The sequence below is a fragment of the Leucopleurus acutus genome (genome assembly GCF_964270905.1).
Source record: "Leucopleurus acutus genome assembly, chromosome: 10".
NCBI lineage: Eukaryota > Metazoa > Chordata > Mammalia > Artiodactyla > Delphinidae > Leucopleurus > Leucopleurus acutus.
The window spans coordinates 23,213,644-23,241,044 of NC_139153.1; the positions used below are offsets into that span (position 1 = coordinate 23,213,644).

The 27,401-nt window shown below is 37.2% G+C and overlaps 1 protein-coding gene across 2 annotated transcripts in view; it reads left to right on the forward strand.

The window, feature by feature from the left end:
* The window catches only part of SUCLG2 (succinate-CoA ligase GDP-forming subunit beta), a 262,885-nt gene that overhangs the window by 133,876 nt on the left and 101,608 nt on the right, over positions 1 to 27,401 (forward strand). For both annotated transcript variants that reach the window (XM_082849090.1, XM_082849091.1), the window contains exons 7-9: positions 6,732 to 6,828; positions 16,039 to 16,200; positions 18,550 to 18,692. In XM_082849090.1, coding sequence (XP_082705216.1) covers positions 6,732 to 6,828; positions 16,039 to 16,200; positions 18,550 to 18,692 — 402 coding nt within the window. The remainder of the gene's footprint in view (positions 1 to 6,731; positions 6,829 to 16,038; positions 16,201 to 18,549; positions 18,693 to 27,401) is intronic.

A 27,401-nucleotide genomic window follows, 5' to 3' on the forward strand; every position in this document is an offset into this window, starting at 1 on the left:
ATTGATAATATACATTACTTAACTAATTGCTATTCTTTCATAGCTAATGGGCATTTGAGATGAATGTTAATGGCACAGAGGTGATATTTCACTGAAAACAGCTTAAATTATGCCAATTTAGCAATTATATCCCTTGGTTTCAAAGACAGAAAAATCACCCTCTGAGCTATTAATATTAAGGGAGAGAGTCTGTCTTGAGCATCACAGTCCTGCACTGCCCTTGGTCCTGCCCATAGAGCCTGATTTTATGTCTATGTAGGCAAGCTTCCTTATCTCACAATTAAATCAGAAGAATTTACTGGCTATTGTTTTCCTCTTCCATTACTTAGAGGAGCCACCTTGATAACCCTTCATCCTCTGTGTGCATGCATATGTGTGTTTGTGTGTGTGTGTGTGTGTTGTCCTAGAGCTCTAGGATTGTTATAGTTTCCTTTAATTTAGTTGGGTAACGTTCCTCCGGTAAAACAGTCAGTTGTGCACTCTTTTTTTTCCTGCCTTTACTTTTTCTTTTAATTGATTCTATCTCTAGAAGTTTAAAGGGTAACAATAAGGCAAGTCCTAGAAGGTTGAAGCAGAATAAAACTTTAAAATATATTTGTTTCAATTAGAGAGAACAGCACTTACTTGAAGACTGGGGAAAAGGCTCCAGTGGAAAGCTAAAGGTTCAAAATGGTAGTAGGAAGCAGGATCATCGGGGACTAAACCTCAGTAGGAAATAGAAAGGGCCAGGCTTCAGTGGACAGCTAGAGGAATTAATTGTCGTTTCCGAGACTGGCAAAGAGACGCCAGGTTAGTGACCTGCTGAAAAAGAGATAATGGAGGATTTGTGGGTAAGGGCTGCAGTGGTTGGTTTCACTTCCTGAGTATGAGGCCACTAACTATATTAGCTGATCATTTGAGATTTATTTAATGGCTTCTTGTGTCTGGGTGGTGGTCACAGAGAGCCACTCTCCATGTACTCACTGTGTTCTAGCCACACTGTCCTACAGTCAGTTCCAGAATGTGCTCAGTAACCCTGTTTACATCCTCTGTACCCCTTTTAACATCTGTATTTCTCTTGGACATTTGCAGTCACCTTTGATGGATTCTCATCTGCACCACAGCAGGGACTTGGTGAATCTTGCTTACTACTGTGTTGCCAACAAAGTGCTTGGCAAATATATTAGATGCCCAAGAAACATCTATCATATGTATGAATAAGTGAAATAACACATCTAGGATGTCCACTTGGAAGAGATTCCTAGGGAGTCAGGGATGGGTAGCTGTAAGTGACAAGAGAATAAATTTGGAGTGGATAAAATCTGCTGACCACATGGCTTGAAAACTCAGGAGGTAAACATAACAGAGTTCTAGAGAAGGCAATAATAGTATTATGTACACCATCAGTCCCTCCCCCCAACATAATGTAAGAGACAATTAAGTTATTTATAGCTCTTAAATGACTGAATCATGTTTTCCCAGTACCCTAAACACTCTAGGTTTTAAGTGAGTTATCTATGGAAGAAAGATGAACATGCAAGTTCTCAGGGGTCATTAGTAGCTATATTGTCATTATATTTTTGACTTAATATACTGAGGAAAGTAAAGAAGTGTTTTAAATCAGGTTTTTTTTTTTTTCCTTTTTTCATTGTTGTCTCTATGAAAGGCTTTAAATCTTCATTTGCTCAGCAAAGTTGGACCAAGGTCATCTGCTGAACCCTGGCGAACAGAGGTGATAACTAGCCATTGTTTCCTAGGGGCTCAGAGGGCAGTGGTCGGCCTTCTGACAGTGAACACAGGAGGAGGGGGTGTGAAGGAGAGAGAGAGAGATCTCAGCTGTAGTTGTGTCCAGATGTGTTCATCCGGGGCCCCCCGTTTATATTTGTACAGTAGAATGTGGAACGCATGGCGTAGCAGCACGGGGAGCTTTTGGGGCTGTAGATTTAGGGATCTCTGCTTTGCAGTGCTTCCTCCAGTCATGGGGCTCAGTGTACCGTGAGCAGAGGAGCCACCTGAGAGGAGAAAACATTTATTTAAAGGATCAGCCATTGGTGATCTTTTGGTAAAGAAATGGTATCTTAGAGGCCCCTCGACTCAATGTGACTTTGAAAGTTACTTGATTTTCATTTAGGATGTGGTTTGGGCCTTTGGAGGTGCCTCACTCATGGACAAACGACATATAAAATGATTCTCTTATAAAATTATTAATATCTTTCCTGTGACTCATGCCTGTTGTCTCTAAAATATGATGTATTAATATTAGGTTTAACCAAAAATAAACATCATCCTGCGTAAAAACCTACCAAGTATATGTTCCTCGTGAAAATACACTTCAGCAAGAGCTGACTGAAAAGACTGAAGCCATGGGAAAACTGAATATGACTAAAATCCGCAAGTTCCTCAAGCATCTCTTATCATCTATACTATTCATTTCTAAAAACATAGGCACCATGAATTGGTAGCATGCGCCTCTAGGATTTAAGCTGATGAAAATATCCGATAAACCAAGTTAATACAAGCTCATTAACCCTTCTGGGTGTGGTTTGTACCCCTGGCTACCTTTAAGAACCATATATGAATGTTGATGATATTAATTCCTGGAGTGCAAGAGAAGTTTTTCAAAATTTTTTTTAACCTGTTAAAACATTTTTGAAGACATTGGTAAATTTGTCAGGGTTTCGTGCATATGGCCCTCACGAAATTTGATGTTAGGCATTTAATTTTTTTGATTGCTTAACAAATAACCGTAAAATAACATTAATTGTGGCAAAAAAGAAACAAAACAAATATTCCGTACAGCATGGTTACTGAGGAAGTAGGTGGCAGTGGCAAGCTGGCTAACTGCACATTTACTAGCAGGATGTTTTCTTTGACTGTGTTTAATCTGTTTTTTAAATTTGAACACATTTAGAAAGCAGGAGAGCCAGCTCAACTTGCCACAGGCCTTGCCGTTTCCTATTATTACACCTGGGCAGACTGACGGCGCTTTGCCTGGAGAGCCTTTGTAGTCATTTGGTGTATAGCCTCTGGAATAAGGCACGTTCTGTCTCCAAGCCAGGCTGGATCTCCCTTGTGGATATTACAACACAGATTTTATAACATATACCTCTTGTAGGTCTTACAGCATAGATCTAGTCATGCTTCAAAAAATGTTTATGGTCCGCCTTTACACAATAGTAAACAATTGTAATAACGAATGCCCCCCCAAGTGCTGTGTTAATGTGTAACTACAATGGCAGTAACACGAGAAAATTCAGGCTTCATGCTAAGCTAGGTTAATATAAGCTTTAGAAGTTTTAAAGCAACCCAGGTGTTCATAGACAAATAAATGGGCAAAAAAAATGTAGTATATACATACAGTGGAAGGTTGTTCAGCCTTGCGAGATCCTGACTCGTGCTGCAGTGTGGATGAGCCTTGAGGACATTTTGCTAAGTGAAATTAGCCAGTCACAAAAAACAAACATGTATCATTCCATTTATATGCGGTATCTAGAGTACTCAAAGACTGGTTGTTAGGGACTGGAGGAGGGGAGAATGGGAAGTTGATATTTAATGGGTACGGAGTTTCCGTTTTCAGGATTCTGAAAAAGTTCTGGAGCTTGGTTGTACAACATTGTGAGTGTACTTGACACTGATGAACTATACACTTAAAAATGGTTGAGTTTGTGAATTTTATGTTATGTGTATTAAAAAGTTTTGAAGTAGCTGGGATAAGATCTTATATATGTATGCACACAGAAGTTATTTCTATTATGCAGTGTATCCTTATTATTAAATTAATGATTATTTCAACCATTATTTATTGTGTTGACTCTGCACAGAGGTTGAATGACTGTGGTGGATGCCATGGTGCCCAGGGTAGACATCATGCCTGTCTTACGCAGCTCACATTGCACGCTCATATTGATAACCTGGAAGATCCCTAAAAATACAAAAAATATTCAGCAGTGAGTCACTTATCTGCTCTACACTGTAACTCAAATAAAATCTGTTTGCATTTATAAAAATAGAGTAAACATTAAATAAAGAAATTCTTAAAAAGTTTTTGAAAAAATAATGGTAGAATTGTGAGGGTGGGACCAACCTTTTTCAAGTCCAGCACAAAGCCAGAAGCCAAGAATGACATTATTATTATCAAATTTCCATGCAGCAGAAGTAACAAAAACATGGGCAAAAGATAAATGTTAAAGGGCAAAAATATTTGCAATTTCTATGAGATGAAGAGCTAAATTTCTTCATGTAAAAACGCCTCATATAAATTAAAATGAGAAATACTAAAATCTCAACAGAAGAATCGGCAAAATTCACAGTGGAGGAAATACAGATGCTTCAATATCATAGAGAAATGCTCAGATTCATTTACAGTAAGAGCGATTCAAATTAAAACCATATATGAGGTACCCGTTTTTACCTAGCATTCTGAAAGATCCAGATAGCTGATGGTTGTGAGTAGAAAAACAACCTCTATGATGCTGGTTTGTAGAAGAGGACATTAGTGAAAGCCTTTACCAAGAACAATTTAATAAAATCTTTTCTTATGTAAAATGCTCACCCATTTTTGTTCCACTCCAGGGAATATATCCTACAGATGTTTAATCATACGTACGATATATATGTACAGATATAGGTAAGGCAGCATTTGAAGTAATGTCAAACTACTGGAAACCAAATGACCATTATTTAAGAGACAGGTTAAATGAATTACGATACGTCCATACAGTAAAATATCATGCAGCCATTTACAAGATGGCTCTCTTTGTGTTGCTGATGAAGGCCCTCTGAAACCTATTAATAAAGAAACAAGGTATAGAACCAAGTTGGGTTTCTTAAAAAAGATGAATGCAGAGTGTGTATACTTGCATATGCATAGCTGTATCTCTTTTTTTTTTTTTTGCGATACATGGGCCTCTCACTGTTGTGGCCTCTCCCGTTGTGGAGCACAGGCTCCGGACGCGCAGGCTCAGCGGCCATGGCTCACGGGCCCAGCCACTCTGCGGCATGTGGGATCTTCCCAGACCGGGGCACGAACCCATGTCCCCTGCATCGGCAGGCGGACTCTCAACCACTGCGCCACCAGGGAAGCCCGCATAGCTGTATCGCTTAACGAAGCATCAAGCTGTAAGTGGCTGCTGCAGGAGGACAGATGGGGGCTACGTGGCTGGGGAGTCTGGTGAAGGTTCTGAGGGAGACCCTGGTGTACCTTGGGAATTTTGTATCATGTACATGTACTATCTAGCCAGAAAAAAAATAATATTAAAAAATATTCAGTTTTACTCATTATGTTTGTTTATGTCCACTGGCTTTGAAATTAGGATTTAAAGAAGTTTACACATGTATATACAATAAATTAAGATAATATGAATTACATACATCTCCAGGAGTTCTTTACTCAATACCAGAACAAAGAAATCACTCCTAGTATTTACCACAGTGGAACTTTATTCTAGGTAATTGGTTATGTAGGTGCTGTGAGAGCAGAGAAGTTTCAGAGTGGACAGAGAGGCAATGCAGAACTAAACAACAGCAGGAAATTGTTGCTACCTGTGTGCTCAAGGGACAAAGTGAGACAGTGGTATTACTGGACTTTGGGATACAGAAGTTGGGACCCTGGTGGGAATTAAAGCCAGAGGAGACAGAAAGAAAGGGGTAGAAATACCCCTCTTTTTCCTTCCTCCCACCTCCTGTCTCTCACCGCTGCTTTCCATTGGCTGAACTGAAGCCAGCTGGCCCAGGAGCCTTGGAAACACAGCCTGAAAGTGTCAGCTCCCCTGATACAGAGTAGAGATGGGGAAAAGCCAGAAACGAATCTGAGGGCAAATAATGCAGGATGGGAACAATGAACAAAAATGTAGCAATGGGAAAACCATGGCTGGGAAATAAGACGGAGCCGAGAATGAGACCGAACCCCAGCATTCAGCCTTGATTGCACATGGCACAGTCTCACTGTGCTGCATCACAGGCTGTGTTCACTGCAGGTGCGAGCTTTCCAGGGTGCTGTCACGCCTCATTTGTGATTCTTCCCCAAGCCCAGGCTCACACAATGCCAGCCTGCTGTGACATGAGCAGTTAATAAATGTTGGTTGAAAAGAATGAATGAGCGAGTGAATTTCAAGCAGAGTGAGAAAGATGAAGTCAGGGACACAACACCAGGGAAACTGTGGATGTTCTTGCTCTTTGTGGTTTATGCCTTTGGAACAAACGGTTTTTAGTTTGAACTGTGCTATTTAGAAAGTTTACCATTTGGGACTTTCATCTTCCTGTTTTGCAACCATTTCCATTAGACACTCAGTAATTGTTTTTTCACAGATTATAGGTTTGGATTGATGAATATAATAACAGTTTTATTCCAGCCTAATAAGGAAAACCTTGTCAATATAAACTCTCAAAATCATGTTTACCTTTTACTTAAATGGAGCTTGTTTGTATTAATGATTGTAGCTCATATGGTGCTATAGCTCACCTAATAGGGACATGATAATTTTCAAAAAGATTAAGAACGTTTTTAGGCCGTACTGAAAATATTTTGTTTTCTTGATAATGGTATTTCCTGGTGTCTGGAGGAAAGGTGAGCAATTCCTTCTAATGAATAGCAATAGAAATTAAAATAATTATGCTTTTCTGTTTTTCCCTTCAGAAAACCTAACTGAACATAAAGAGATAACTTGCTATTTTTAAGGTTTCATTAGTCCAGCAAAATAAATGTGTTTTTTTTACTGCTTTCATGTAATTTCATTTCACTTGATCACATTTAGGCTGCAGATCAAATTAAGAAGCTGTATAATCTCTTCCTGAAAATCGATGCTACTCAGGTGGAAGTGAATCCCTTTGGTGAAACTCCAGAAGGACAAGGTAAAAAAAAAAGAGAAAACAAATTAATGTAATTATTTATGCAAACTATAAATTGTACAAAAAGACTGTAGCAGCAGCCTTGCATTAATTTCCTTCAGTAATTTAATTTCTGCCATAGTTTCAAATGCTCCCATGATGCAGTTAAAGATTTCAGCTCTTGAGTTTGTTTGTAGCCAAATGCCAAGCCTCCAGGAAAGTTACTTCTTGTTTTATTTAGAAGCATCCATCCACCATCACCCCCTACTTTTCATGCCCCTCACTGCTGCTACATGGTAAAGATTTAGGTTGGATCAGGAGCCACAGCACTTGGGTGTAATGAATGCACCTGCTTTTATGGAACTGAAACTGTTTGAAGCTTTTTAGTTTACCTAAATCTGCATGTAATTCCACCTTGTGTCTCCTGCTGAAGTTATGTCATCATGGTGAAGCCTCGAGTGCCCCATTGTCAAACTCTTTCCCGTTACTTGGTTAGCAGCTTTCCCTTCAGGTGGGAGAAGGAGACATTTTTGTGGAGAAGGTTTTTTCTTCCCATTGGGTACTTGTAGTGTATCAATAACTGTCTTATATCTCAGCACCTACCAGCCTTGCACCGTGTCTTGCATACAGCAAGTATTCAGTAAGGTCTTATTAATTTGATAGCAAAAGCTTGAAAATGTGCATGTGTTTATGGTGGAGGGGGGGTGGAATATCAAGGGGATAGGATAGTGATAATGTAAATTTCATGAACCTTGTCTTTTTTAGTATCTTTCAACACCAGTGTCTTGTTTGCTGCTTAGCATGTTGTGAGCAGACGGTAAATAAGGATTTGCCATTGGACTAATAAATACCCATTATGTGCAAATACAAATAAGTTCTAGACCAGCGTGGATGGTACAGTTTTTTCTCTTTAGTGTATTTCAGAGATTGTATAGTCAGACTCAGAAAATTTAAAATACCATGTCCTTGGAACCCAGAGAGGCCTGGGATTGCTGTGTTCCAGCCACATATGTGGGCTAAGCCTCAGTTGTGTTTTGTTTGTTTGTTTGTTTTTGTTCGTAAATCCAAAAGAGTGGGTAAAAATGATACCTGTCTTGTAGGGCAGTTGTCTAAATGAGGTGATTGGTGTAAGCATCCAATGTTAGACACAAAATAGGCTGGCCCCTGACATTCATAAAATGTATTCTTCTCAAGGAGTATAGAAGTAGTCCAGGAAAGGTATAGATTTTATATTTTTATCTATTTTTTTTGTTTCGTTTTGTTTTTTGTTTTTAAAGATTTCAGATTAGGACAGGCAAAGAGCTCATGTTTAGGAAACCACTGAAATTAATAGGTTTCATGGTTTACACAAGTGACCACTAGATAAAATTCTGTGGTTGGTCATTTATAAGCAAACTACCTTTATGCTTAAATATTTGAAAAATTGCATTTGGCTGTAAAATAATCAGTATTTGATATAGAGAGGAGAAGAAAATTGTTTCTGGAACTCATACATCAGGCACGATGGTAAACTTTTATGTGTCTTCTTTTTTTATTGTTTATCATACCTCTGAAGAGTTAGGAGTTGTTATCTCCATTTTATAGAAGATTGAAGAATGAATTTGGCTCCCCATGGGCAGCTAGTTACTGGAGCTGGGATTCAAACCCTTGTCTTTTGGAGTCTGGTGTGCCTGTTGATTCTGATATGCCAGACTAACTTATGGTGACCTGCCTTATTTTCTATTTTTGCCATCTTAAACTGTTAATTTGCTTTCATCAGAGTGATCTAGAAGTAGTCTCCAGTTTGGGAATATCAGTTAAAATTCATGCTGCATTGAGTGGCTGATAATTAAATCCAAGAGAGGAAGTTGAGTTTAAATTCTTAAAGGTCATATATTGCTTTTCAAGCTAATACGCACAAGCAACCTGGTTATTTCATATTAACAAAAAAAATTCAGCCATCAAGTGGGATAAAAATGTCATTTTCATTTATCCCTTTGGGAAGTTGTCGGTCACAGATTGTGGTCTGGCAGCAGGGAACAGGGCTACAAGAATCTTTTCCTAGAGAGTGTTTGTAAAACCTCGTAAAATCTGAAGTTTTCTTTTTAATTATTAAGAGAAAGGAAAATTATTGAGCTTTTTCAAAGGAATCATAAAGTACATTCCATGTATATAGTTCATTAAAACATAAGTCTTATGTGATATTTTTAAGAGCAAAATTATCTTCAGCTATTAATTTGTTCATTGTACCATAAAAGTTCAGCTATTGAATTATAATCACAATTAAATAAGTGTGTTGGTTTATAACTCCTAATGAGCAGTAGTCAAATTAAACCCAATTAGGAAACGTTGATGAATGACCAAATGTACAAATTGATCTTCATCATTGTCACATTTCCCTAAAGCAATCCTTTATTTAGGAGCTGTAATAGTAGTCATTTCTACCTTAGCAATATTGACAATATTTATAATCAGAATACTTAAATTTTTTCTTTTAGATCAGTAATAGCAAAACATATAACCTTTCCCATTAAAACCTTGACTTAACAATTACTCTTTTAATTTAGAAATTTAAGAAGCTTGGCATTACACCAAACTTTTTATTTTAAAAAGTTTTAAACTTATTCATTACACAATTTCTTTGTAAAAGAATTTCTTCAGTCTTCTATTGCTTGATGAGGAACATTTAAAAAAATTCCAGGTGAATGGTCATATATATGCATAATAGATGACACACGGTAGAAAGAATAGCATTGGCCTTGATAACATCTACGCTGCTAGGTCACCAGTGGGGAATTTTTGGTACACCCCAAGAACGATTTTTTCCAATGTGATTAATAGTCTGATTCAAACAATGTAAGTTGGCACTACTGACTGTAATGTAGTTTAGTGACTACTAGTTAGGATTATAATGGTTGTTAGTGACACAAACCTACATCATCCTAGTTTTTGTTAAAAAGCCCCCTGGGGAGGTGGGAACTTATTTTACTTGTGTTACAGAGAAGTTTAAGGAGTAGACTGGCTTAAGGTATGAAGGTAATCAGGGATTCTCTGGTTGCCCAGTGCTGCTTGCCTCTAACTCAGCATCTTTGTCAGCTAGCGCCTCTGGAGCTGTCAGCCAAGATGGCTCTCAGTTTTCATCACTCTCCTCCAACAACAGTAACAGTCCTTTCAGATGATGCTGATTGGCCCTGCTTGGGTCACAATGTGCACACCTAGACCATTCACTGAGCTGGAATCACATGGTGAGAAAAAGGCTGTTTCGCAAAGGAAAAAGGGACATTGAGTTAAAACATGTCTATGAGAATGACAACTTTTATTGAAATGAAAGCAAACAAATAGAAAGAAATGAACTATTTTCCTTGCTTGTCCAATTGCAGTGCCAGATTTAATTCATTAAACCTGTAGCCAAGTAAAAAGCAAGGTTTTTTTAAAAATTTTTAATTATTTACCTATCTTCATTTACTTGTTTTGTAAGCCACTGTGAGATTTTATATCTTATTTCTTTTCATCCCACTCTCAGCCAGATCTGCCTGCACACAGACTCGTTTCTTTGGTATCTTTAAACCAATGTTTCTCATTGGGGAGAGTGGGCATTTCGTTCCCCAGGGGCTGTTTGGCAATGTCTCGACACATTTTTTTACTAAAATATAATTGACATTCAACATTATACTGGTTTCAAGTATACAACACAGTGATTTGATTTATATCTATGTCTATCTAGTGAAATGATCACCACAATAAATCTAGTTAACATGCTTTTTTACTTGTCACAACTTAGGGTGCAGGATGCTACTTGCTTCTAGTGGGTAGATGCCAGAGATGCCACTAAACATTATACAATGCACAGTGCTGTCCCTCTCATAAGAAAATGATCTCACTCAATATGTCAGTAGTCCTGAGGTTAAGAATTCCTGTTCTAAGCCATCTTCATCAGTTGGAGCTGAAATCCATTCACTGAGCTAAAGGAATTAAACCCAATTTAAAACTGACTATCTGGCCAAGATTCCAAGAGAATTAAGGCTGGGTGATCCAAAGTTAAGTGGCACATCAAATTCCTTTCTTTCTTCAGATTAATTTCCCTAAATAACCACCCTGTGTTAGCAAGTGCCCATGTTGTTGGTGGGTGTTTCTCTCTTTATACACAAGACTATTTTCAAGAACATTCTCAGTTCTCTACCTTCCTTTGAAGCTCCCTCCCGCCTAGTGTCTATTTTTCTCTTTTCACAGCAACTAAAGAAAAGTTCTCAAGAGTATACAACTCTTGAAATTAACATTTAACGGAAAGTGGACTAATTTGGAAGTATCAGCGTTTTAAAGCCATCTTGGTAGAGCGCATTTCAGTAGCACGTTATGGTTATTTATCACAAATCGAATTCAGTACATTACTTGAAGACAGATGATTTTCCAAAATAATTATGACAAGTCTTATTTCTTGCTGTTTTTTTTTGTTTCTTTTATGTGTGAGTCTCCCCTCTGAAATGTATTTTTCTTTTGTTTAATTTGTGGCACATTCTTCTGTTAAAACTCTAGGGTCAGAGGCCGCTAACTGCCAGTCACGTTCTCAGTTCGTTATTGAGGTTGTTGAATTAGCAGCTCACAGGATTTCACACCATTAAACAAAACAACAAAAACACCCTATGAATATAAGTACTGCAGCTTTCTTTGATATTTGTTCAGAAGGAAAATTCATTTGTATAATCTATCAAGCATATAACAATATGCTTTTGATGGTGAAAATTGTTTTATAAATATTAATAGGTGTGTTTTTTTCACCCACTTTGTACACAGAATGGCCTTTGTTCGAGTTGAATTTTCTATAGAATTGAGATTTCATTAATGTGACATTGAAAAGTTTAATATCTGAACCAAGCTCAGCACCTCCAAAAATACATTTTACCATAGTTTATTGTCTTATTAAATGAAAAAGCCAAGGTCTGAGCAAGGAAGTTTATTTTATTGCGCTATTGTTGACATAGCCAATCCTTTTTTTTTTACATCTTTATTGGAGTATAATTGCTTTACAATGTTGTGTTAGTTTCTGCTATATAACAAAGTGAATCAGCTATATGTATACGTATATCCCCATATTCCCTCCCTCTTGCGTCTCCCTCCCACCCTCCCTATCCCACCCCTCTAGGTGGTCACAAAGCACCGAGCTGATCTCCCTGTGCTATGCAGCTGCTTCCCACTAGCCATCCATTTCACATGTGGTAGTGTATATATGTCATTGCTGCTCTGTCACTTTGTCCCAGCTTACCCTTCCCCCTTCACGTGTCCTCAAGTCCATTCTCTATGTCAGTGTCTTTATTCTTGTCCTGCCCCTAGGATCATCAAAATCTTTTTTTTTTTAATTCCATATATATGTGTTAGCATACAGTGTTTGTTTTTCTCTTTCTGACTGACTTCACCCTGTATGACAGACTCTAGGTCCATCCACCTCACTACAAATAACTCAATTTTGTTTCTTTTTATGGCCAAATAATATTCCATTATATATATGTGCCACATCTTCTTTACCCATTCATCTGTCGATGGACACTTAGGTTGCTTCCATGTCCTGGCTATTGTAAATAGTGCTGCAGTGGACATTGTGGTACGTGACTCTTTTCGAATTAGACGATCCATTTTTAACCCGCCAGTTCTGAAAGTGTACTTGGAGGGGTCTTGCAGGGGGAAATTAGCATATAAGAGTCAATCAGTATTCAGGAATTGATCTACTCCTTTTGTGCAGGCTGGAAGTTTTGGGTTATTTTGTTTGTCATACTTTTTTGTTTTCACACTAGTATGATGAACTTTCCTAAGTTTCTCCCTCACTCATACAAATATGATACCTGTGACTATTTTTTCAGTTGTTAAAGTAGGATACAAATGTGATGAGAACTGTGGCTTAGCTGGGATTGGCAACCTTTCCCTGTAAAGGGCCAGTTAGTAAATATTTTGGGGTTTGGGGGCCATTTAGTCTCTATTGCAGCCACTCATCTCTTCTGTTGTTTTGGGACAGCAACCATAGAGGTGTGTAAATGAATGGTTGTGACTGAATTCCAGTAAAACCGCATTTACAAAAACAGGCAGTGAGCTGGCCCAAGGGCTGTACTCTGCCACTGCCTGACTTAGAGTCTCACTTGGGGCTGTTTTAGACCATCTATAGCCTCCCTGGCCTTATGCAACGGTGTGGTGTGATTCAAGGATCACCAGAGTCATCTCTTTCACCATCATCCTTTAGGCAAAATCTTCTCTGTCAGTTCCAAAGCCTGAAATGCCAACCATTAAAATCCTTCCTGTGGGAAAATTCTGATGTACTCAGAAGATCGTATTTTTATTGAAAACCATAGGTAACCTGTACATGTGTAAACTCCAGTAGGCATTAGTTTAGATGTACTCTAAACAGAATTCTAGGATTATAAGGGAATGGGACAAAGTACAGGTCATTTTTAGTGATAGGAAGAGAAGAGAATCCAGTAGCCTGGGCCATAAGGACCTATCGTATTTCTGAAGCCCTAAGAAAGCACTGTGCATGTAGAGGATGGCATTGGCAATAATAAAAATAACCAGTGAGTGGCAGCTGTCAGTGAGGCTCAGTGCTTTGCATGCATCCTCCCTTTCCTTCAATACAGTGCAGTAGAAAATACTCTGGTCCCCATTTGACGACAAGGCCACTGGGCTTAAGAGACACGATGGACCCCTGGTTAGGAAGTATGAGAGTTATAATTCATGCCCAGGTGTTTTTGATGCCAGAGTCTGCGTTAAATGGTCAAGTTCAAGGGAAAACTTTCATAACATTATGAACTGAGATTGTAAGGCAGGAAAGCACTTTGTATGTTTGGGACCATTTTAAAAATATTGAGCAGGTTTAACAAATATGTGTCTAACACAATCCATGTACCTCCTTAAAATGCTTTATCCCCCCCCCCCAGCGCCACCCTCCCCCAAAAAGATTTAGGCATTAATGGTGGCAATTCAGTTTTGGATATTTTTCATTACTCCTTACAGTTGCCTTACTTACTTCCTATTTATGTAGTGTTTTTAATTTCTAAAAGCACTTGGACATACATACATTGACCTAATTATGTTGTTTAATTTTCTCTACGGAGGGAGAACAGTTGGCAAGGGACCATAGTAGATACACCTTTTTTCCTACCTATAGATAACCCTATCATCCCACAGTCACTATCTTTAGGTCCTAGATTAACTCTAAAGTTCTCTCAAGGTCCCCAAATAGTGAACTCATTTCTGTACTTGGCATACATATCATATTACAAGAAAAAGAGTCTTTTGAAAATCTGACTTTGCAGGCATTTAGCTGGGACTGCCTTCTGCGCTTGCATATATATCCATTAATTACGCTCTCTCTCAAGTAGCTTGTAACTGTAGTCTTTGTAAGGGGCAAAGATCAGCCTGAACCTATTTTGATTTACTGGTTTATTAACCTTGACCAAGAATTCTTTTATTTGAAACTCTTCACTTAGGAAGTCAATTTGATAGCATTTGCCCATTCATTCTGAACATGTTGGTTTCAAGTACTCTTGCCAGTGAGTAATGGAGGAGCTAAAATTACTAATAGATTAATTAATATGTATTTGTAAACCCAATAGAAAGCCAACAATGATGTTGCTTTCCTATCGATTTTTATACCAGTCATTAAATGCTGAGAAAATGCTACTGTAGCAAGCAGAAAACATTGGCCAATTCCGTTGGTAATGTAGGATTCCATCTTTAAGATTTCAGTATTCTGGAAAGTAATTACTCATTTGCTCTGTATATTCACAATGTGTGGGTAAAGGGGTTGGACATTTTGTGGCAACACAAAGGACTCAGGCAGACATTAAATTCCATTTAAGATTCTCCCTTGTCAGTCAGTGTTACTTTAAGTAATTTGTGGTTTGGACTTTTATTATGCTGAGAATTCTTAGATGTTAATATGATAATTCTGCATAGATTTGTACCAAAGTGCTCAATTATTGTGGTAGAGAGACCCTTGGAAAAAACCTCTACCTGGGGTCTTTAACTCCAGGATGCTACAATATAACAATATTTTCTTTTCATAGGAAGCAAGTGGGACTAACAGACCATGGTCATTACTTTAGAGTGAAATATATGAAGGTGGTTCTTTCCCTGTCAGGAGTTAGGTGCCTATCAGCAATGCTGGAGGAGGACGGGTAATACCTAAATTCATGGTCAGAGATCCCTGCCTGTCGATATCCCAGGCAGGGTAAAAGAAGGTTATGATGGAACGTCATCATAGACAATTACTTTCTACTCTAAGGGATCTAATAAAAGAGATCAGATCCAAGACACCAAGCACACCACCCATCCCCACTGCAGTCGCTACCTGATTGTACATGTGGAGGATCTGTAAATCAAGGAAAACTCTGTGGTCCCTCCCTGTCGCTGAGCGGGTTTCACTGTGTCCAGGGCTCCTAGCCAGTAAAAAGAGTTAGAGATTTCTGCCAGCACCAGAGGGTGGAGACAGTGGTGCTAATAATGCCTGGCAGCATTCCATTGTAACTGACTAGTCTTGGTCTCTTAATGTTTTGTATCTTGAATCACAAGAGTCATAAGATGGTCCTGCTCACATCAAGATGATGGTCTAGTTTTAGCAGACCCCAGAGTAAGTGTATCAGCAGTCTAGGGATTGTTGTTTCCATTTTTCAAATAAGAAAACTGAGGTCCAGAAAGAAAGTAGGTTATTTTTATCAAAATTACAGATTTAGTTAAGGATCAAATAATTTTAAAAATCTATTCATTCTGGCCTGGTGTTCTTTCCACTATATCTTCTAGACATATTAGTGAGGATACTGATTAAATAAAAACTTCACTTTGCAACATCAAAAGAAGGACATAGGGGGACAGCGTTAAGCGTTATTGTCTAGTCTCTCCTTGCATTGAAGTGAAAGGTTAAATACTAAAAATAAGAACTGTAATAAAAATTGCAAATCAAATCTGTATGTAGCTATGCCAGTCTGTAGCTTTTAATGAGTAATGGCAACTTACATTGTTATTTTATAGAAACCAACAGATATAAATTATTATGCTTTTTATAAGATGTAAATCCCTTGAAAACAGGGACCATGTCATATTTGTCTTAGTAGCCTTAAAGTTTAAAGGTCAAGAAAGCCATAACAGCTTCTCCTGCCTGAAGCATGAGAAAAAATAACAATATTTGACTTTCTTTCTCCTGCACTTGTCAGCCTGAAGAACTTAATTTATAGATCCTTAGGAGATATTTAGGTATGTTTCTATTTTCTTTATTAGTTGTCTGTTTTGATGCCAAGATAAACTTTGATGACAATGCAGAATTCCGACAAAAGGACATATTTGCTATGGACGACAAATCAGAGAATGAACCCATTGAAAATGAAGCTGCCAAATACGACCTAAAATACATAGGACTGGACGGGAACATTGCCTGCTTTGGTAAGAAAGCAGTTATATCAAAAGAATGATTTGTGGATTTTTGCAGAATTTAGGGCCCCTTGGTTTCTGAAATGTTATTTCCCAATAGCAAGTAAACATATGAGATTTTTGTAGCCAAACACTCTTAAGAAACAACCCAAAATTTCTTCCCAAAGTTCATTTTGGCTGGTGGTCACCAGTTTAAAGCAGGGTTTCTCACTTCTGGCACTATGAACATGTTGGGTTGGATAATTCTTGACTGTGGGGCGCTTTCCTGTGCTGCATTGTCACCAGTTGTGACAACCAGAAATGTCTCCAGACATTACCTTTTGGTAAGCACAGTCACCCCAGTTGAGGACCACAACATTAAAGTATTTCAGTTAAACTTTGATTAGTAAAGGTCAGAACTTCTGCTACTCTAGTCAATGTTAATATGCTAGGAATTATTCTGAAATCTTGGTTTAAGGTAAATTGCTTTCTTAGAGGAAGTAGAAGAGAATGAATACTTTAATCATTATACTAAAGTTTCAGGTGCTGTGAAAACCAAATGATAAAATGTTTACTCCATTATGTCAGTTTATTAATAAGACAGTTGATTTTATCATAGTCATCTAAATTTGTAAAATTGGCTTATTAGCAGAGATAAGAATGGGTCTAGAGAGGCAATACAATTTCTGCATTGTCCATAGCGTATGGTACTGAGATTTACATACTTCTCTGTTTCTGGTGGAAGCAATTCACTGCACTTGAAACCGAGGTCTTAATGTCAATGGAATTAAAATAAAAAAGATTTGTAGCTCATTAAACCAGCAGTATCATTATATTCAGAACTGAACAGACCTCATCCAGTAGTTTGCTGTTCAATACAATAGAAAATGACACCCAATTACAAGTGATACCAAAGGCTCTTGCTTTGTTTTGGAGCAAAAACTCTAATGTACCAGATCGCTCACATCATTCTGATCTTGATAAGTTAATATGCTCTCAATATTTGTAGGCGTTTAGAAAGGGGAAACATAGAATGGTGTGTTTAGAGCAAATTAAATACATATTCTTTGTAGCCTCTATAGGAGTGTGCATGATTTGGCCAAGGTAGCAGTCTCAAAAGCTACAATGAACACATTTCACATGGTTTTAAGATCATATATAAATGACTTTTATTTTAGTTGTCCCAGACTTAATTAAATTAGTCACAGTTCATAGGCTTACCTGAGGAATTCAGGGGTCAGAAAAAGTGAAAGCTACTTTACTTGGAGAGTTTCTGCTGTGTTCAGCACTTTTTTGGCACTTTCTAACCTAAGGAAAGCAATTTCCTATAATTAAGCTTAAGCAAAGGAAGTGCAGTTGATCAATAAAACTTTGCTCTGGAAAATAAAAAATTTTATGTTAAAACTCTTTCCTTGATTTCTTAAGAAAAGCTACTGGGATGTTGGCAACATTTTGGTTCTAGTTTTAATGATCAGGTTGCTAGTGAGCATTTCTTATATTAATTTGAAACAGGAATGGGGGTTAGGAATGTTGTTTTAATGCTGTAATTTGTTCATTTGCTTTCTAAGTTTCTCAGAGAACGCATAAACTTGCATGGTTGCACTAAGTGTAAAATAGTGTGGAGTCCTATTGAAGTTGGGATCCCTGTGGTTCAACCCCAGAGGGATGCCACATTCAAAGGAGCATATTCTCAGCAAGCAAAAAATGGAAAGAATCACATTCTTTACTCAAATCTCTTAAAGAATATTAAAAAGAATGTAATTCATAAGCTCTAGCAACTTTTCATATCCTTTTTCCTCTCTTTTGCAGTTCTCTTAAACTCCATACTTTCCAGAACCTAAAACTCCTTCCTCTACTAATAGTCCAAATTTATTACTTACTTAAGCTCTTCCCTTCTTTGTGTTTCCCAGATTGATTTAACTTCTCAATAAATTCTTCTTCCCATTCCCAGGTCTTTTTTGTTTATTCTTTGTATGCACATTTCCTGATTATTCTTTTTTTTGGGGGGGGGGGTACATGAGCCTCATACTGTCGTGGCCTCTCCCGTTGCAGAGCACAGGCTCCGGACGCGCAGGCTCAGCGGCCGTGGCTCATGGGCCCAGGCGCTCCGTGGCATGTGGGATCTTCCCGGACCGGGGCACAAACCCATGTCCCCTGCATCGGCAGGCGGACTCTCAACCACTGCGCCACCAGGGAAGCCCAACAGTCCTGATTATTCTTAAAGTCTATGAATTTATCTGGCTGAATAGAATTCCAAGCAGGGTGGAAATTGGCCTAGTAAAGTCAGGGCTCTCTTTTAGCAATATGGGGGAGGGACAAAATTTATGCACCCTTTCATGTTGTTAAATTTATCTTGTCTTGTGTGCCATTTGCATTTCACAGTGAATGGTGCTGGACTCGCCATGGCTACCTGTGACATCATTTTCCTGAGTGGTGGGAAGCCAGCCAACTTCTTGGATCTTGGTGGTGGTGTAAAGGAATCTCAAGTATATCAAGCGTTCAAATTACTCACAGCTGATCCTAAGGTAACCTCTCTCTTTGTAGGGGAGATTGCATGGTGTAATGATTTCTCACCATCAACATCTACCTTGTTCCTGCTGCTAAGGGTTAATAAGCCAACCCATGTACTTTGCAGCCCCAGGTGCAAATCCTGACTTATATCTCATTGGAATGCATGATGGTTTAAATCATTTGGGTGAAAGGTTTATAAGTGCCCCTAGGATTTTATTTCAGGGTATGTGCTTACAAAGTTCTGGGAGGTAGAAGGAAATTTTTTTAAAAACTGTAGTGCAAATAATGAAACATTGGTTGGCATGAAATATTTTTTGGGTCCTTCACAGTGAAGCGATTAGTTCTACACTTATGTGACTTAGAGAGGACTGAGTCTCAGATTCCTTTCATAAAGATGCTGAAGATATTATAAGATTAAGACAGAAGAAAGTTACAGGGTTATAATATTATATATTACTGGAAAATAATGACCCCACCTCCTTCTATATGCTTTTCAATGTTCATCTCTGACAATTACAGACGTTACAGTTTGTAACATACGGTCTAAGTAGCATATAATGTTTCATGGGCATCTTCTTAACTAGAATGTAGCTATCATACTCATGCTAGGTGCATAGAAGGTATTCAGTAAATATTTAATCAATTTAAATACCAGTATGGTTTGTTTCCATTGTAGGTATTCAGTTGTATATGATAACACGATTTAGGTGGATATTATTATATTGAAAAGACTAATATTTTTTGAATTTCTGATATATGTCATTTAATTCTCTTCACAATTCTTTGGGGTAGTGTATATAGCACAACCATATGATTGTAAATTTTATTTGAGAATCATTATCTTAATATTGTTAATGTGTGACACATTCTCTTGGTTCCTGACATATCTGAAGACATGGGAAATCTGAACCATCACTAAGAAAATCATGAATGAAAACAGTATCAGATTCTTTTTAAAGAAATGTTGTCTGAACTTAATATGGAAGATTCCCACTCATAAATAGACTGGCATTTTGGGTCTCATGTGCATGCAGTTTTTTTGTCTTAGGTTAGTGGTATGCTTGTCTGTTTTCATTATGACTTCGTTGGTAACCTTACGTTTTTGCTGTCTTTTCCTTCTGATTCACATACACACACATAAAATTGTTAAACAATATTAGCAACTTATCTTCATTGCTCTAGGGTTGTTCAGGAATAGCAAAGTCACTGAAGTCCAAAGTCACCCAGCCGTGAAGTGTCTGCAGTTGATTTTTCTGTTTACAGAAGCACCTCGTTTTCATTGGTTAAGTAGGAATATTATCAGAGGCTCTGTAATCATTTATTAATTCATTTATCCCTCCTTCCTACTCCTTTCTAAGGGAAGAATAATTTTTATCCCAGGAATTTTCAAACCATTTGAAATCTGTAAATACCATGGTCGTAATACACAGCTCTTTAAACTGCTTGAACTACAAAGTACCCAGAGGACAGGCAACTGTAATGAAATACTGTACATTTAGTGAAACTCAGTGCTGAGAATTAAAGAGAACCAACAAAGGATTAAATCTAACAGGACAATCATTGAGTTTTCTTTGGAATATCTTTTCTTAGGGGCTGATCCTGAATTTTAATTTCATAAAAGTACAGGAAGGGAATGAAAAATCACTTGGAGAGCTTTTTTTATTTTTGTTTTTGAAAAAAAACAATCTCTTCAAAAACGTTGACTTTACCCTATAGAATATTTTCAAATGCTTGGAGTATTTAAACTTTTTTGAGATTTGACTGTCATCTTGTATAGATAAAAGTATGTGGGAGTTATTTTATTTTTCTCATGCTATATCAGGAAAATGCATGCTTGGCTCATCTCACAGTACATTTTCCAAATCTTGAAATTTCAAAGCCCGTTAAAAAGCATAGAAATGTAATGGGTATTTTCAATCCTGGCACTGTGTCACAGATTTCAGAGAACAGAGGCTAAAAAATAGTATAGATGAATTGATTTCATCTTGCAAGGAAACTGGTTATAGTTCTGGCAGTAATTATTTCAAGTAGAACCCCATCCATTTGCCCAGAAGTAGAGATTCCCGAGAGCCCAAAGCTAATTATTTCAAAGGTATTGATTTTCTTGTTAGATATAAGGATTAGTCAGTTGAATACACTGAAACTCAAAATTACAAAAGGCCTGTTGTTGTTAAACTTAAATCAACTGATACTAACAACTACTTGTTTGTTATATGTACAAGCTAATTCTACTGATCAAGTAATAGGCATCAACATTCAAGAAAAATATTATGGATTGGCATATGTTTCCACTCCTAATGTCAGCCATGGAGCTGAGACTTGTGTTTCTTTCACTTGACCATTAGCCCAAATGCTGACTTTCATTGGGACCTAACACACGTACCTTTATAACTGATCTGTTCCTTATTTGTAATATATATGAAGTGAAGTTCCTCTGCCAAACTGTCTAAAACAAGAGTGTTTACTAGATAGCTTTCTAAATTGGATTCCCATGAAGTGTATCATTAAATATTTTATACTTCTCTTCTTTGCCACCTGGGCTTGAGATGAGAGAAAGGTAATAGAGTTTGTTCTGCTGGTGGTAGAGTAGATATGATCTCACCCTCATCATTTTAACTTCCAGGATTCTAAACATTAGTGTTTCTAAAATCACAGGGAGTAAAATTGATATAACATAAAAAATAGAAGTAGGATTTTGTGGTAATCTATAAAGAATTTGAACACATTTAAAGGAGGAACACTATTAAGAATGTTAGCCTTATGTTTTTGTTTTCCTGATGGGTGCTTTGGCTTTTGTTTCTAATTTTAAATTTAGAATTCCAAAGGTGTAGAAAATGAGTGCAACAACATCTGGAGTATGTAAAACGTCTTGCATAAATGAATTAAAGAAAAAGATGGTTGATATGAATCTCAACAGTAACCTCGACTGTATTGTCTGAAGTTAAGCAAATTTGTTGCCCTCGGGAGGCCTGATTTTGAAAAGCAGTAGCATATGATTGGCATTAGTGAAGTCACTTCGCTTGATTTGACTGTGCTTCCTGGTTTAGATCCAACTTAGAGTCAAATTTTCAAAGCCCTTTAAATGTCTAGCAAGAAATGTGCTCTATAAGCACCAAATACTCGTTTAAGAAGGAAGGGATTCTTGGTGGGGCTCTGGTGCCACGCAGCCTGTGTTGCAGTCCTGTCTTTAACACGTATTGGCTGTGGGACCTTTGGCATGTCACTTAACTTTTTTGTGTCTTGGTTTCCTCTTTTATAAAATGGAGATAGTAACAGTACTTATTACCTCAGAGGGTTACTTTATTGCATGAAATGAGATACACACATTTCCAATTTAAAGGGGCAATAATTTCACATGACAGTACAATCTAAAAATTTAATAAACTTTTATTAAAAGTATAACTTACATAGAGGACACTGTACAAATCTTAAGTATATAGTTCGATGAATTATGACAAAATGAATATACCTGTGGAACCTCTGACCACATCAAGAGATAGGACCTGGCCAGCGTCATGGCCTGAATGTGTGTGTTTTCTCATAATTTATATGTTGAAATCCTACCCCACAATGTGATGGTATGAGGAGGTAGGGCCTTTGGGAGGGAATTAGATCATGAGGGTAGAGCCCTCATGAATGGGATTAGTGCCCTTATAAAAGAGACCCCAGAGGGCTCTCCCACCTCTTCCACAGTGTGAGTACATAGCTGGAAGTTGGCTACCTGTATACCAGTAAGTGGCCACTGAATCTGCTGGTGCCTTGATCTTGGACTTGCCAGCCTCCAGAATTGTGAGAAATAACTGTTTGTTGTTTAGACCACACAGTCTATGGTAGTTTGTGATAGCAGCCTGAATGGACTAAGACAGTCACCATCCCAATAGCCCCTTATGCCTCCCCACTATCCTCCCCCTACCCTGCTTTCTTCCCAGAGGTAACACTCTCCTAACTTCTAATATCAAAGATTTGTTTTGCCTGGTTTTGAGCATAATACAAATGGAATCATACATTGTATACACTTTTGTATTTGCCATTCTTCACTTGACTTTTATTTCTCAGATTCACTCATATTTTATGTAGCAGTGGTCCACTTATCATTATTGCTGTATAGTATTCTATGGTATGACTCTGCAAGAACTTTTCTGTCATTCTTCTATTGATAGACATTTGTGTGCTTCTTATGTTTGACTATTATGAATAATGTTGCTGTGAACATTCTCATACATGTCGTTTGGAGCATATTTTTGATACTTGGAACTAGAATTTCTGGGTAGTAGGGTATGCATATACTCAGCTTAAATCGATACTGCCAAACAGTTCTCTAGATGTGGCAATTTACATTCTCATAGGCGTGTGTGGGAAGTCCAATTTCTCCACACCCTCATCAGCATTTTAGTCATTCTGGTAGGTGTGAGGTAGTATCTTATTGTGGTTTAATGCCTTTCCCTCATGTGTTTATTAGCTACTTGAATATACTCTTTCAACTTCTGTCACCTCATGTATAAAGTAGACCTGAAAATAATACCCCAAAGCATTGTTTTATTATCATCTAAGATATATGTGAAGTACTTGGCAAACCTTTCTAAAGCATGATGAAAACTTTAGTTTGTGTTGGTTTTTTTTTGAGTGTTCATTTTGATTATCATTTTAAAGGCTTAGATTTAGAATTACTGAAACAGTTGGGGAATAAATGGTCGTCTACAGAAATGGGAGCTGTCTGAAACAGTTCATTGTCACCAGTGTTACTGCCTGGGTTGTTTTGAAATTGATGAAATGTGTAAGCAGTTCAGTAGCTTGCAGTGATTCTCCCTTCAGACAACGAAGAAAACACAGTTTAATAAAGGGAGGATTAGATTCATGTTTGGGAGAACCACAAAATATAATTTGGTATAACTTTGAGGAGAGGCCAGCTGTTTTAGCTCTGTGGTAAGTGCTTGAAAAGTCTTTAGAGTTTGAGGCCAGGGACATAAAACTGCACGCTGTATTTTTGATAAAGGGTTTATGCAAAGGCCTTAAGTTGTAACAAATATGTTTTAGAATTAATACATACTAAATGCCTCATGTATTGTTGATTATCATATATTGAAAAACAAAACAGTATCCTCTTTTTCTCTTATATACATGCTTATATCAGAGGCATGAAGAAAAACTTGTTTTATTATATGCCACATGTATTTGCTGAAACGCCTTATCTGCAAGGGAATATTTATTTTGGGGGTTGATAGAACTCTTTAGGGATTCATTTTCAAATATAATGTCCAATATATTTTAAATATGAGCGATATTTTTGAAATGATTACCCTGCATCTCCATTCTTACAGGCCAGTTTGAAAACAAATTTTACTTTCATATGGAGTCGAAAAGCAGCCATTCTTTATGGTGATCATCTACCTGATAGCCTAGTCTGAAAAGAATAAAAATGTTTTTGTGCTTCTTGATTTGCAACCTGTCATTTGGTTTCCCCTTCCCCTTAGGATAGCCTCTCATTTAGGGTAACCACTGTGTATACACTGGAGAGTGGAAAACCATCCTCCCTGGGCTCATTTCTTCTCGCAGTGGTTTTCCTACTGTCATGAATTCATAAATGATGATTTTGCATTTCTTTTCCTGATGTCCATTCATCCCAAGTTTCCAAGACGGTCAGGCTCTCTATGCCCAACTTACTTGCCAATACTGTAAGAGCCAGGCCCTGGCTCTTACAGTATTGACTCTTTCCGTATCTCACACGTGATCAGTGTGTCTGATAGCTACCGCATTTTCAGAGCATCTCTAATAGGACACTCTAAATCTCTTTTCATGCTCCTTGCTGACATAGTCTCAGAAAGAAATAAAAAATAATATTTGTACGCTTTGCTCTGCTTCTCAAAATTCAGATTTTAATACGCCTTACTTTGTTTTGTGGTAAGTGATTTAAAGAATTTAACAAACTTTGGGATATTATAGCAAATTTTATGATTAGTCCCAGCATGCTCAGTAATTCATTATGAATCCTGTATGGAGAGGTCTTTGTAGATTGTTAAAGAGAAATGAACCACTGATCAAATTATAATATCATATAGGTTGGAAATAATATATACTTATTACGAGAGTTAGGATTTTTTTTTCTTCTTAATGTTATTGCATTGAGAAAACAAGTAGTTGAGCTCAGCAATTAGAAAATAGTGTATTTCCTAACAAGTTGATCAAATAATGACCAGGATTAATGTCAAGCATCTCTGAATCTTAAGAATCATCTTATAATGGTAGAGTGATCAAGGCAGTTTTACTATTATTATTTTTGAGGTATTGTTTTAGAATCCAAATTGGCTGGTAGAGGAATCACTGGATGTGGAGAGTGAACTTAGTAAAATTATTCTGGAGAACAAGGTTAAAAACCTTTGAACTGTGAAGACCTCTGATTCTTCTGCTCTGCAGAGGTGAACTGTAGTCTGGTGGGATGAGCCCCAGTGGATTCAGGAGATTGAAGACACTGAATCCTCTTTCTTCTTCCCTCCATGCTGCCCCCACCCACTGTCAGAGAATTAGGAGTGACTGTCTCATTCCTAAATGAGCAACATGTCCATATGGGCTTGCTGAAGAAATTGACTTGACTCACAGTGGCTTTCTACATAATGTTCTGTCTTTGTTTTAGGGTATTTTATTAAGCAGCATCCCTTTTCCCCTAATTATTAGATTAGGGAAAAAGAAAACAGAAAAGTACAAAAATACATTAAATTACATGTACGTAGACTTTTTAATGAATAGTATAGCATTTTTGACAAAACTAGTATCAATATAACTGACACTATTATATAGTCTGCTTTTTTCACTTTGTATGTAGTACTGTCTTTTTGTAGTACTCTACAGCATCCTCAGTGGCTAAATAGTATTCACGTTTATAGATATATGTTTACTTAACCAGTCCTCTGTTATTTGGTATTCAGGGTGTTTCCGACTAAAAATAATGCTCCTGTGGACCTCCTTGTTTTCATAACTTTACAGACAGGTCAGATTATTTACGTAGATGACGTTGAAAAGCAAGAGGGTAAAAGTGTATGCAGAGGTTAAGTTTTTTACACTTACTGCCAAATTATTTCAATACTAGTTGAAGGAACATAGAGGGTTTTCATCAAATAAGTTTTCCTACATTCTGACCATCATTACTCTGACTCTTTACTATCATGAGAGGTAACATCTTATTTTTCTTTTATTGAGCATTTTTGATTACTTCTGTTATGACCTGCCTATTAATATCTTTTGACCAATTTTCCATTTTTATGTCACTCTTTTTCACAGAGATTTAAAATACAGGTGTGTGTGTGTGTGTGTGTGTGTGTGTGTGTGTGTGTGTGTGTGTGTTTTGGAAATCAAGGGAATGGGCTCTTTTATATATGTTGTCACTCTTTTTTTTCCATCCTGTCTCTTGTCTTTGAATTGGTCTATATAAAATTTTATTATGCCATTATATCTATGTCCACCTGAAATATTGTTAGGTAAAGTGAGACCACTTAATGCATGTTACTATTTTTTGCTATTATTTACTTAGTTTCTCATAAAACTTTTAGTAAGACTTTTAAAATTTGTTGCTTCATGAATCACCATTTAAGGTCCAGTTTCAAGTGGAAACATTGTATTCCCCACCCCTCCAAATGTGACTTAAAGCAAGATGGATGTTGTGATTAAAATGGCATGGTTCTTTAGTTATTGATAAGATTCTTAGTTATTTGCAAGGTATTGAAGGAATTTTTTTCAAAGTATTGAAGGAATTTCATTGTAACCTAATATGCATTTTTTCAACCAGGCTTCTTAGTACAGTTGATTCCCACTATTTGCAAGTTCGATATTTACAAATTTGTCTATGCTCTAAAATTTATTTGTGACCCCAAAATCAATACTTACAGTGCTTTCACGGTCATTTGCAAAAGTACACACAGTGTTGAAAAATTTTACTTATCTGACATGCTGTTCTCAGTGAATGTCAATCAAGGCAAGATTCTCCTTTCATGTTTCAGCTCTCTTACAGTAAACAAGTTTCATTTTCATGATCTATTCAGTGCCCCATTTTTCATGTTTTTGTCCTTTTTGGTGTGTTATTTTGCTGTTAAAAATGGACCCACATGTAGTGCTAAAGTACTGTCTAGTGTGAAGTGCCTCACAGAGAAAATACTTGTTAGATAAGCTTTCTTGAGGCATGATTTACAATGCTATTGGTCACAATTTCAGTGTTAATGAATCCACAGTGTATATTAAATAAGACACACTGAAACAGAAACAAACACACAGAAAACAAGATTATGTACTGATAGGTTGACAAAAATGTGACCAAGGGCTCTCAGGAACCTAACCCTGTATTTCCCTTAGGGGCGATGGATCAGTATTCACTAATTCAGTGTTCATTGCAACTTTACAGACCATAACTGCTCTGAATAATGAGAATTGCCTTTATAAAGTTTTGGATAATTATGGACAGCTCTTCAGAACCATATGCTAGAGACTCCATTTTATCTTTTTTAAGAAAGGACATTCCGGAACCCCTAATGTAAAGTAAAAAAAAAAAACTTTTCTTCTCATAATTTGCATTTATATGTTTCCTAAAGGGAAGTCTTTTGATTATGAGAACCTTTGAAATGGGTCACTAATGGCTTTTGAGACATAGTAGCTTTATACCTATGGATTAAGTAAATAAACCTTGAGAACATTTTAATTTAGTTTTCACTTTTCAGTTAACAATGATTTCCTTACCTAGT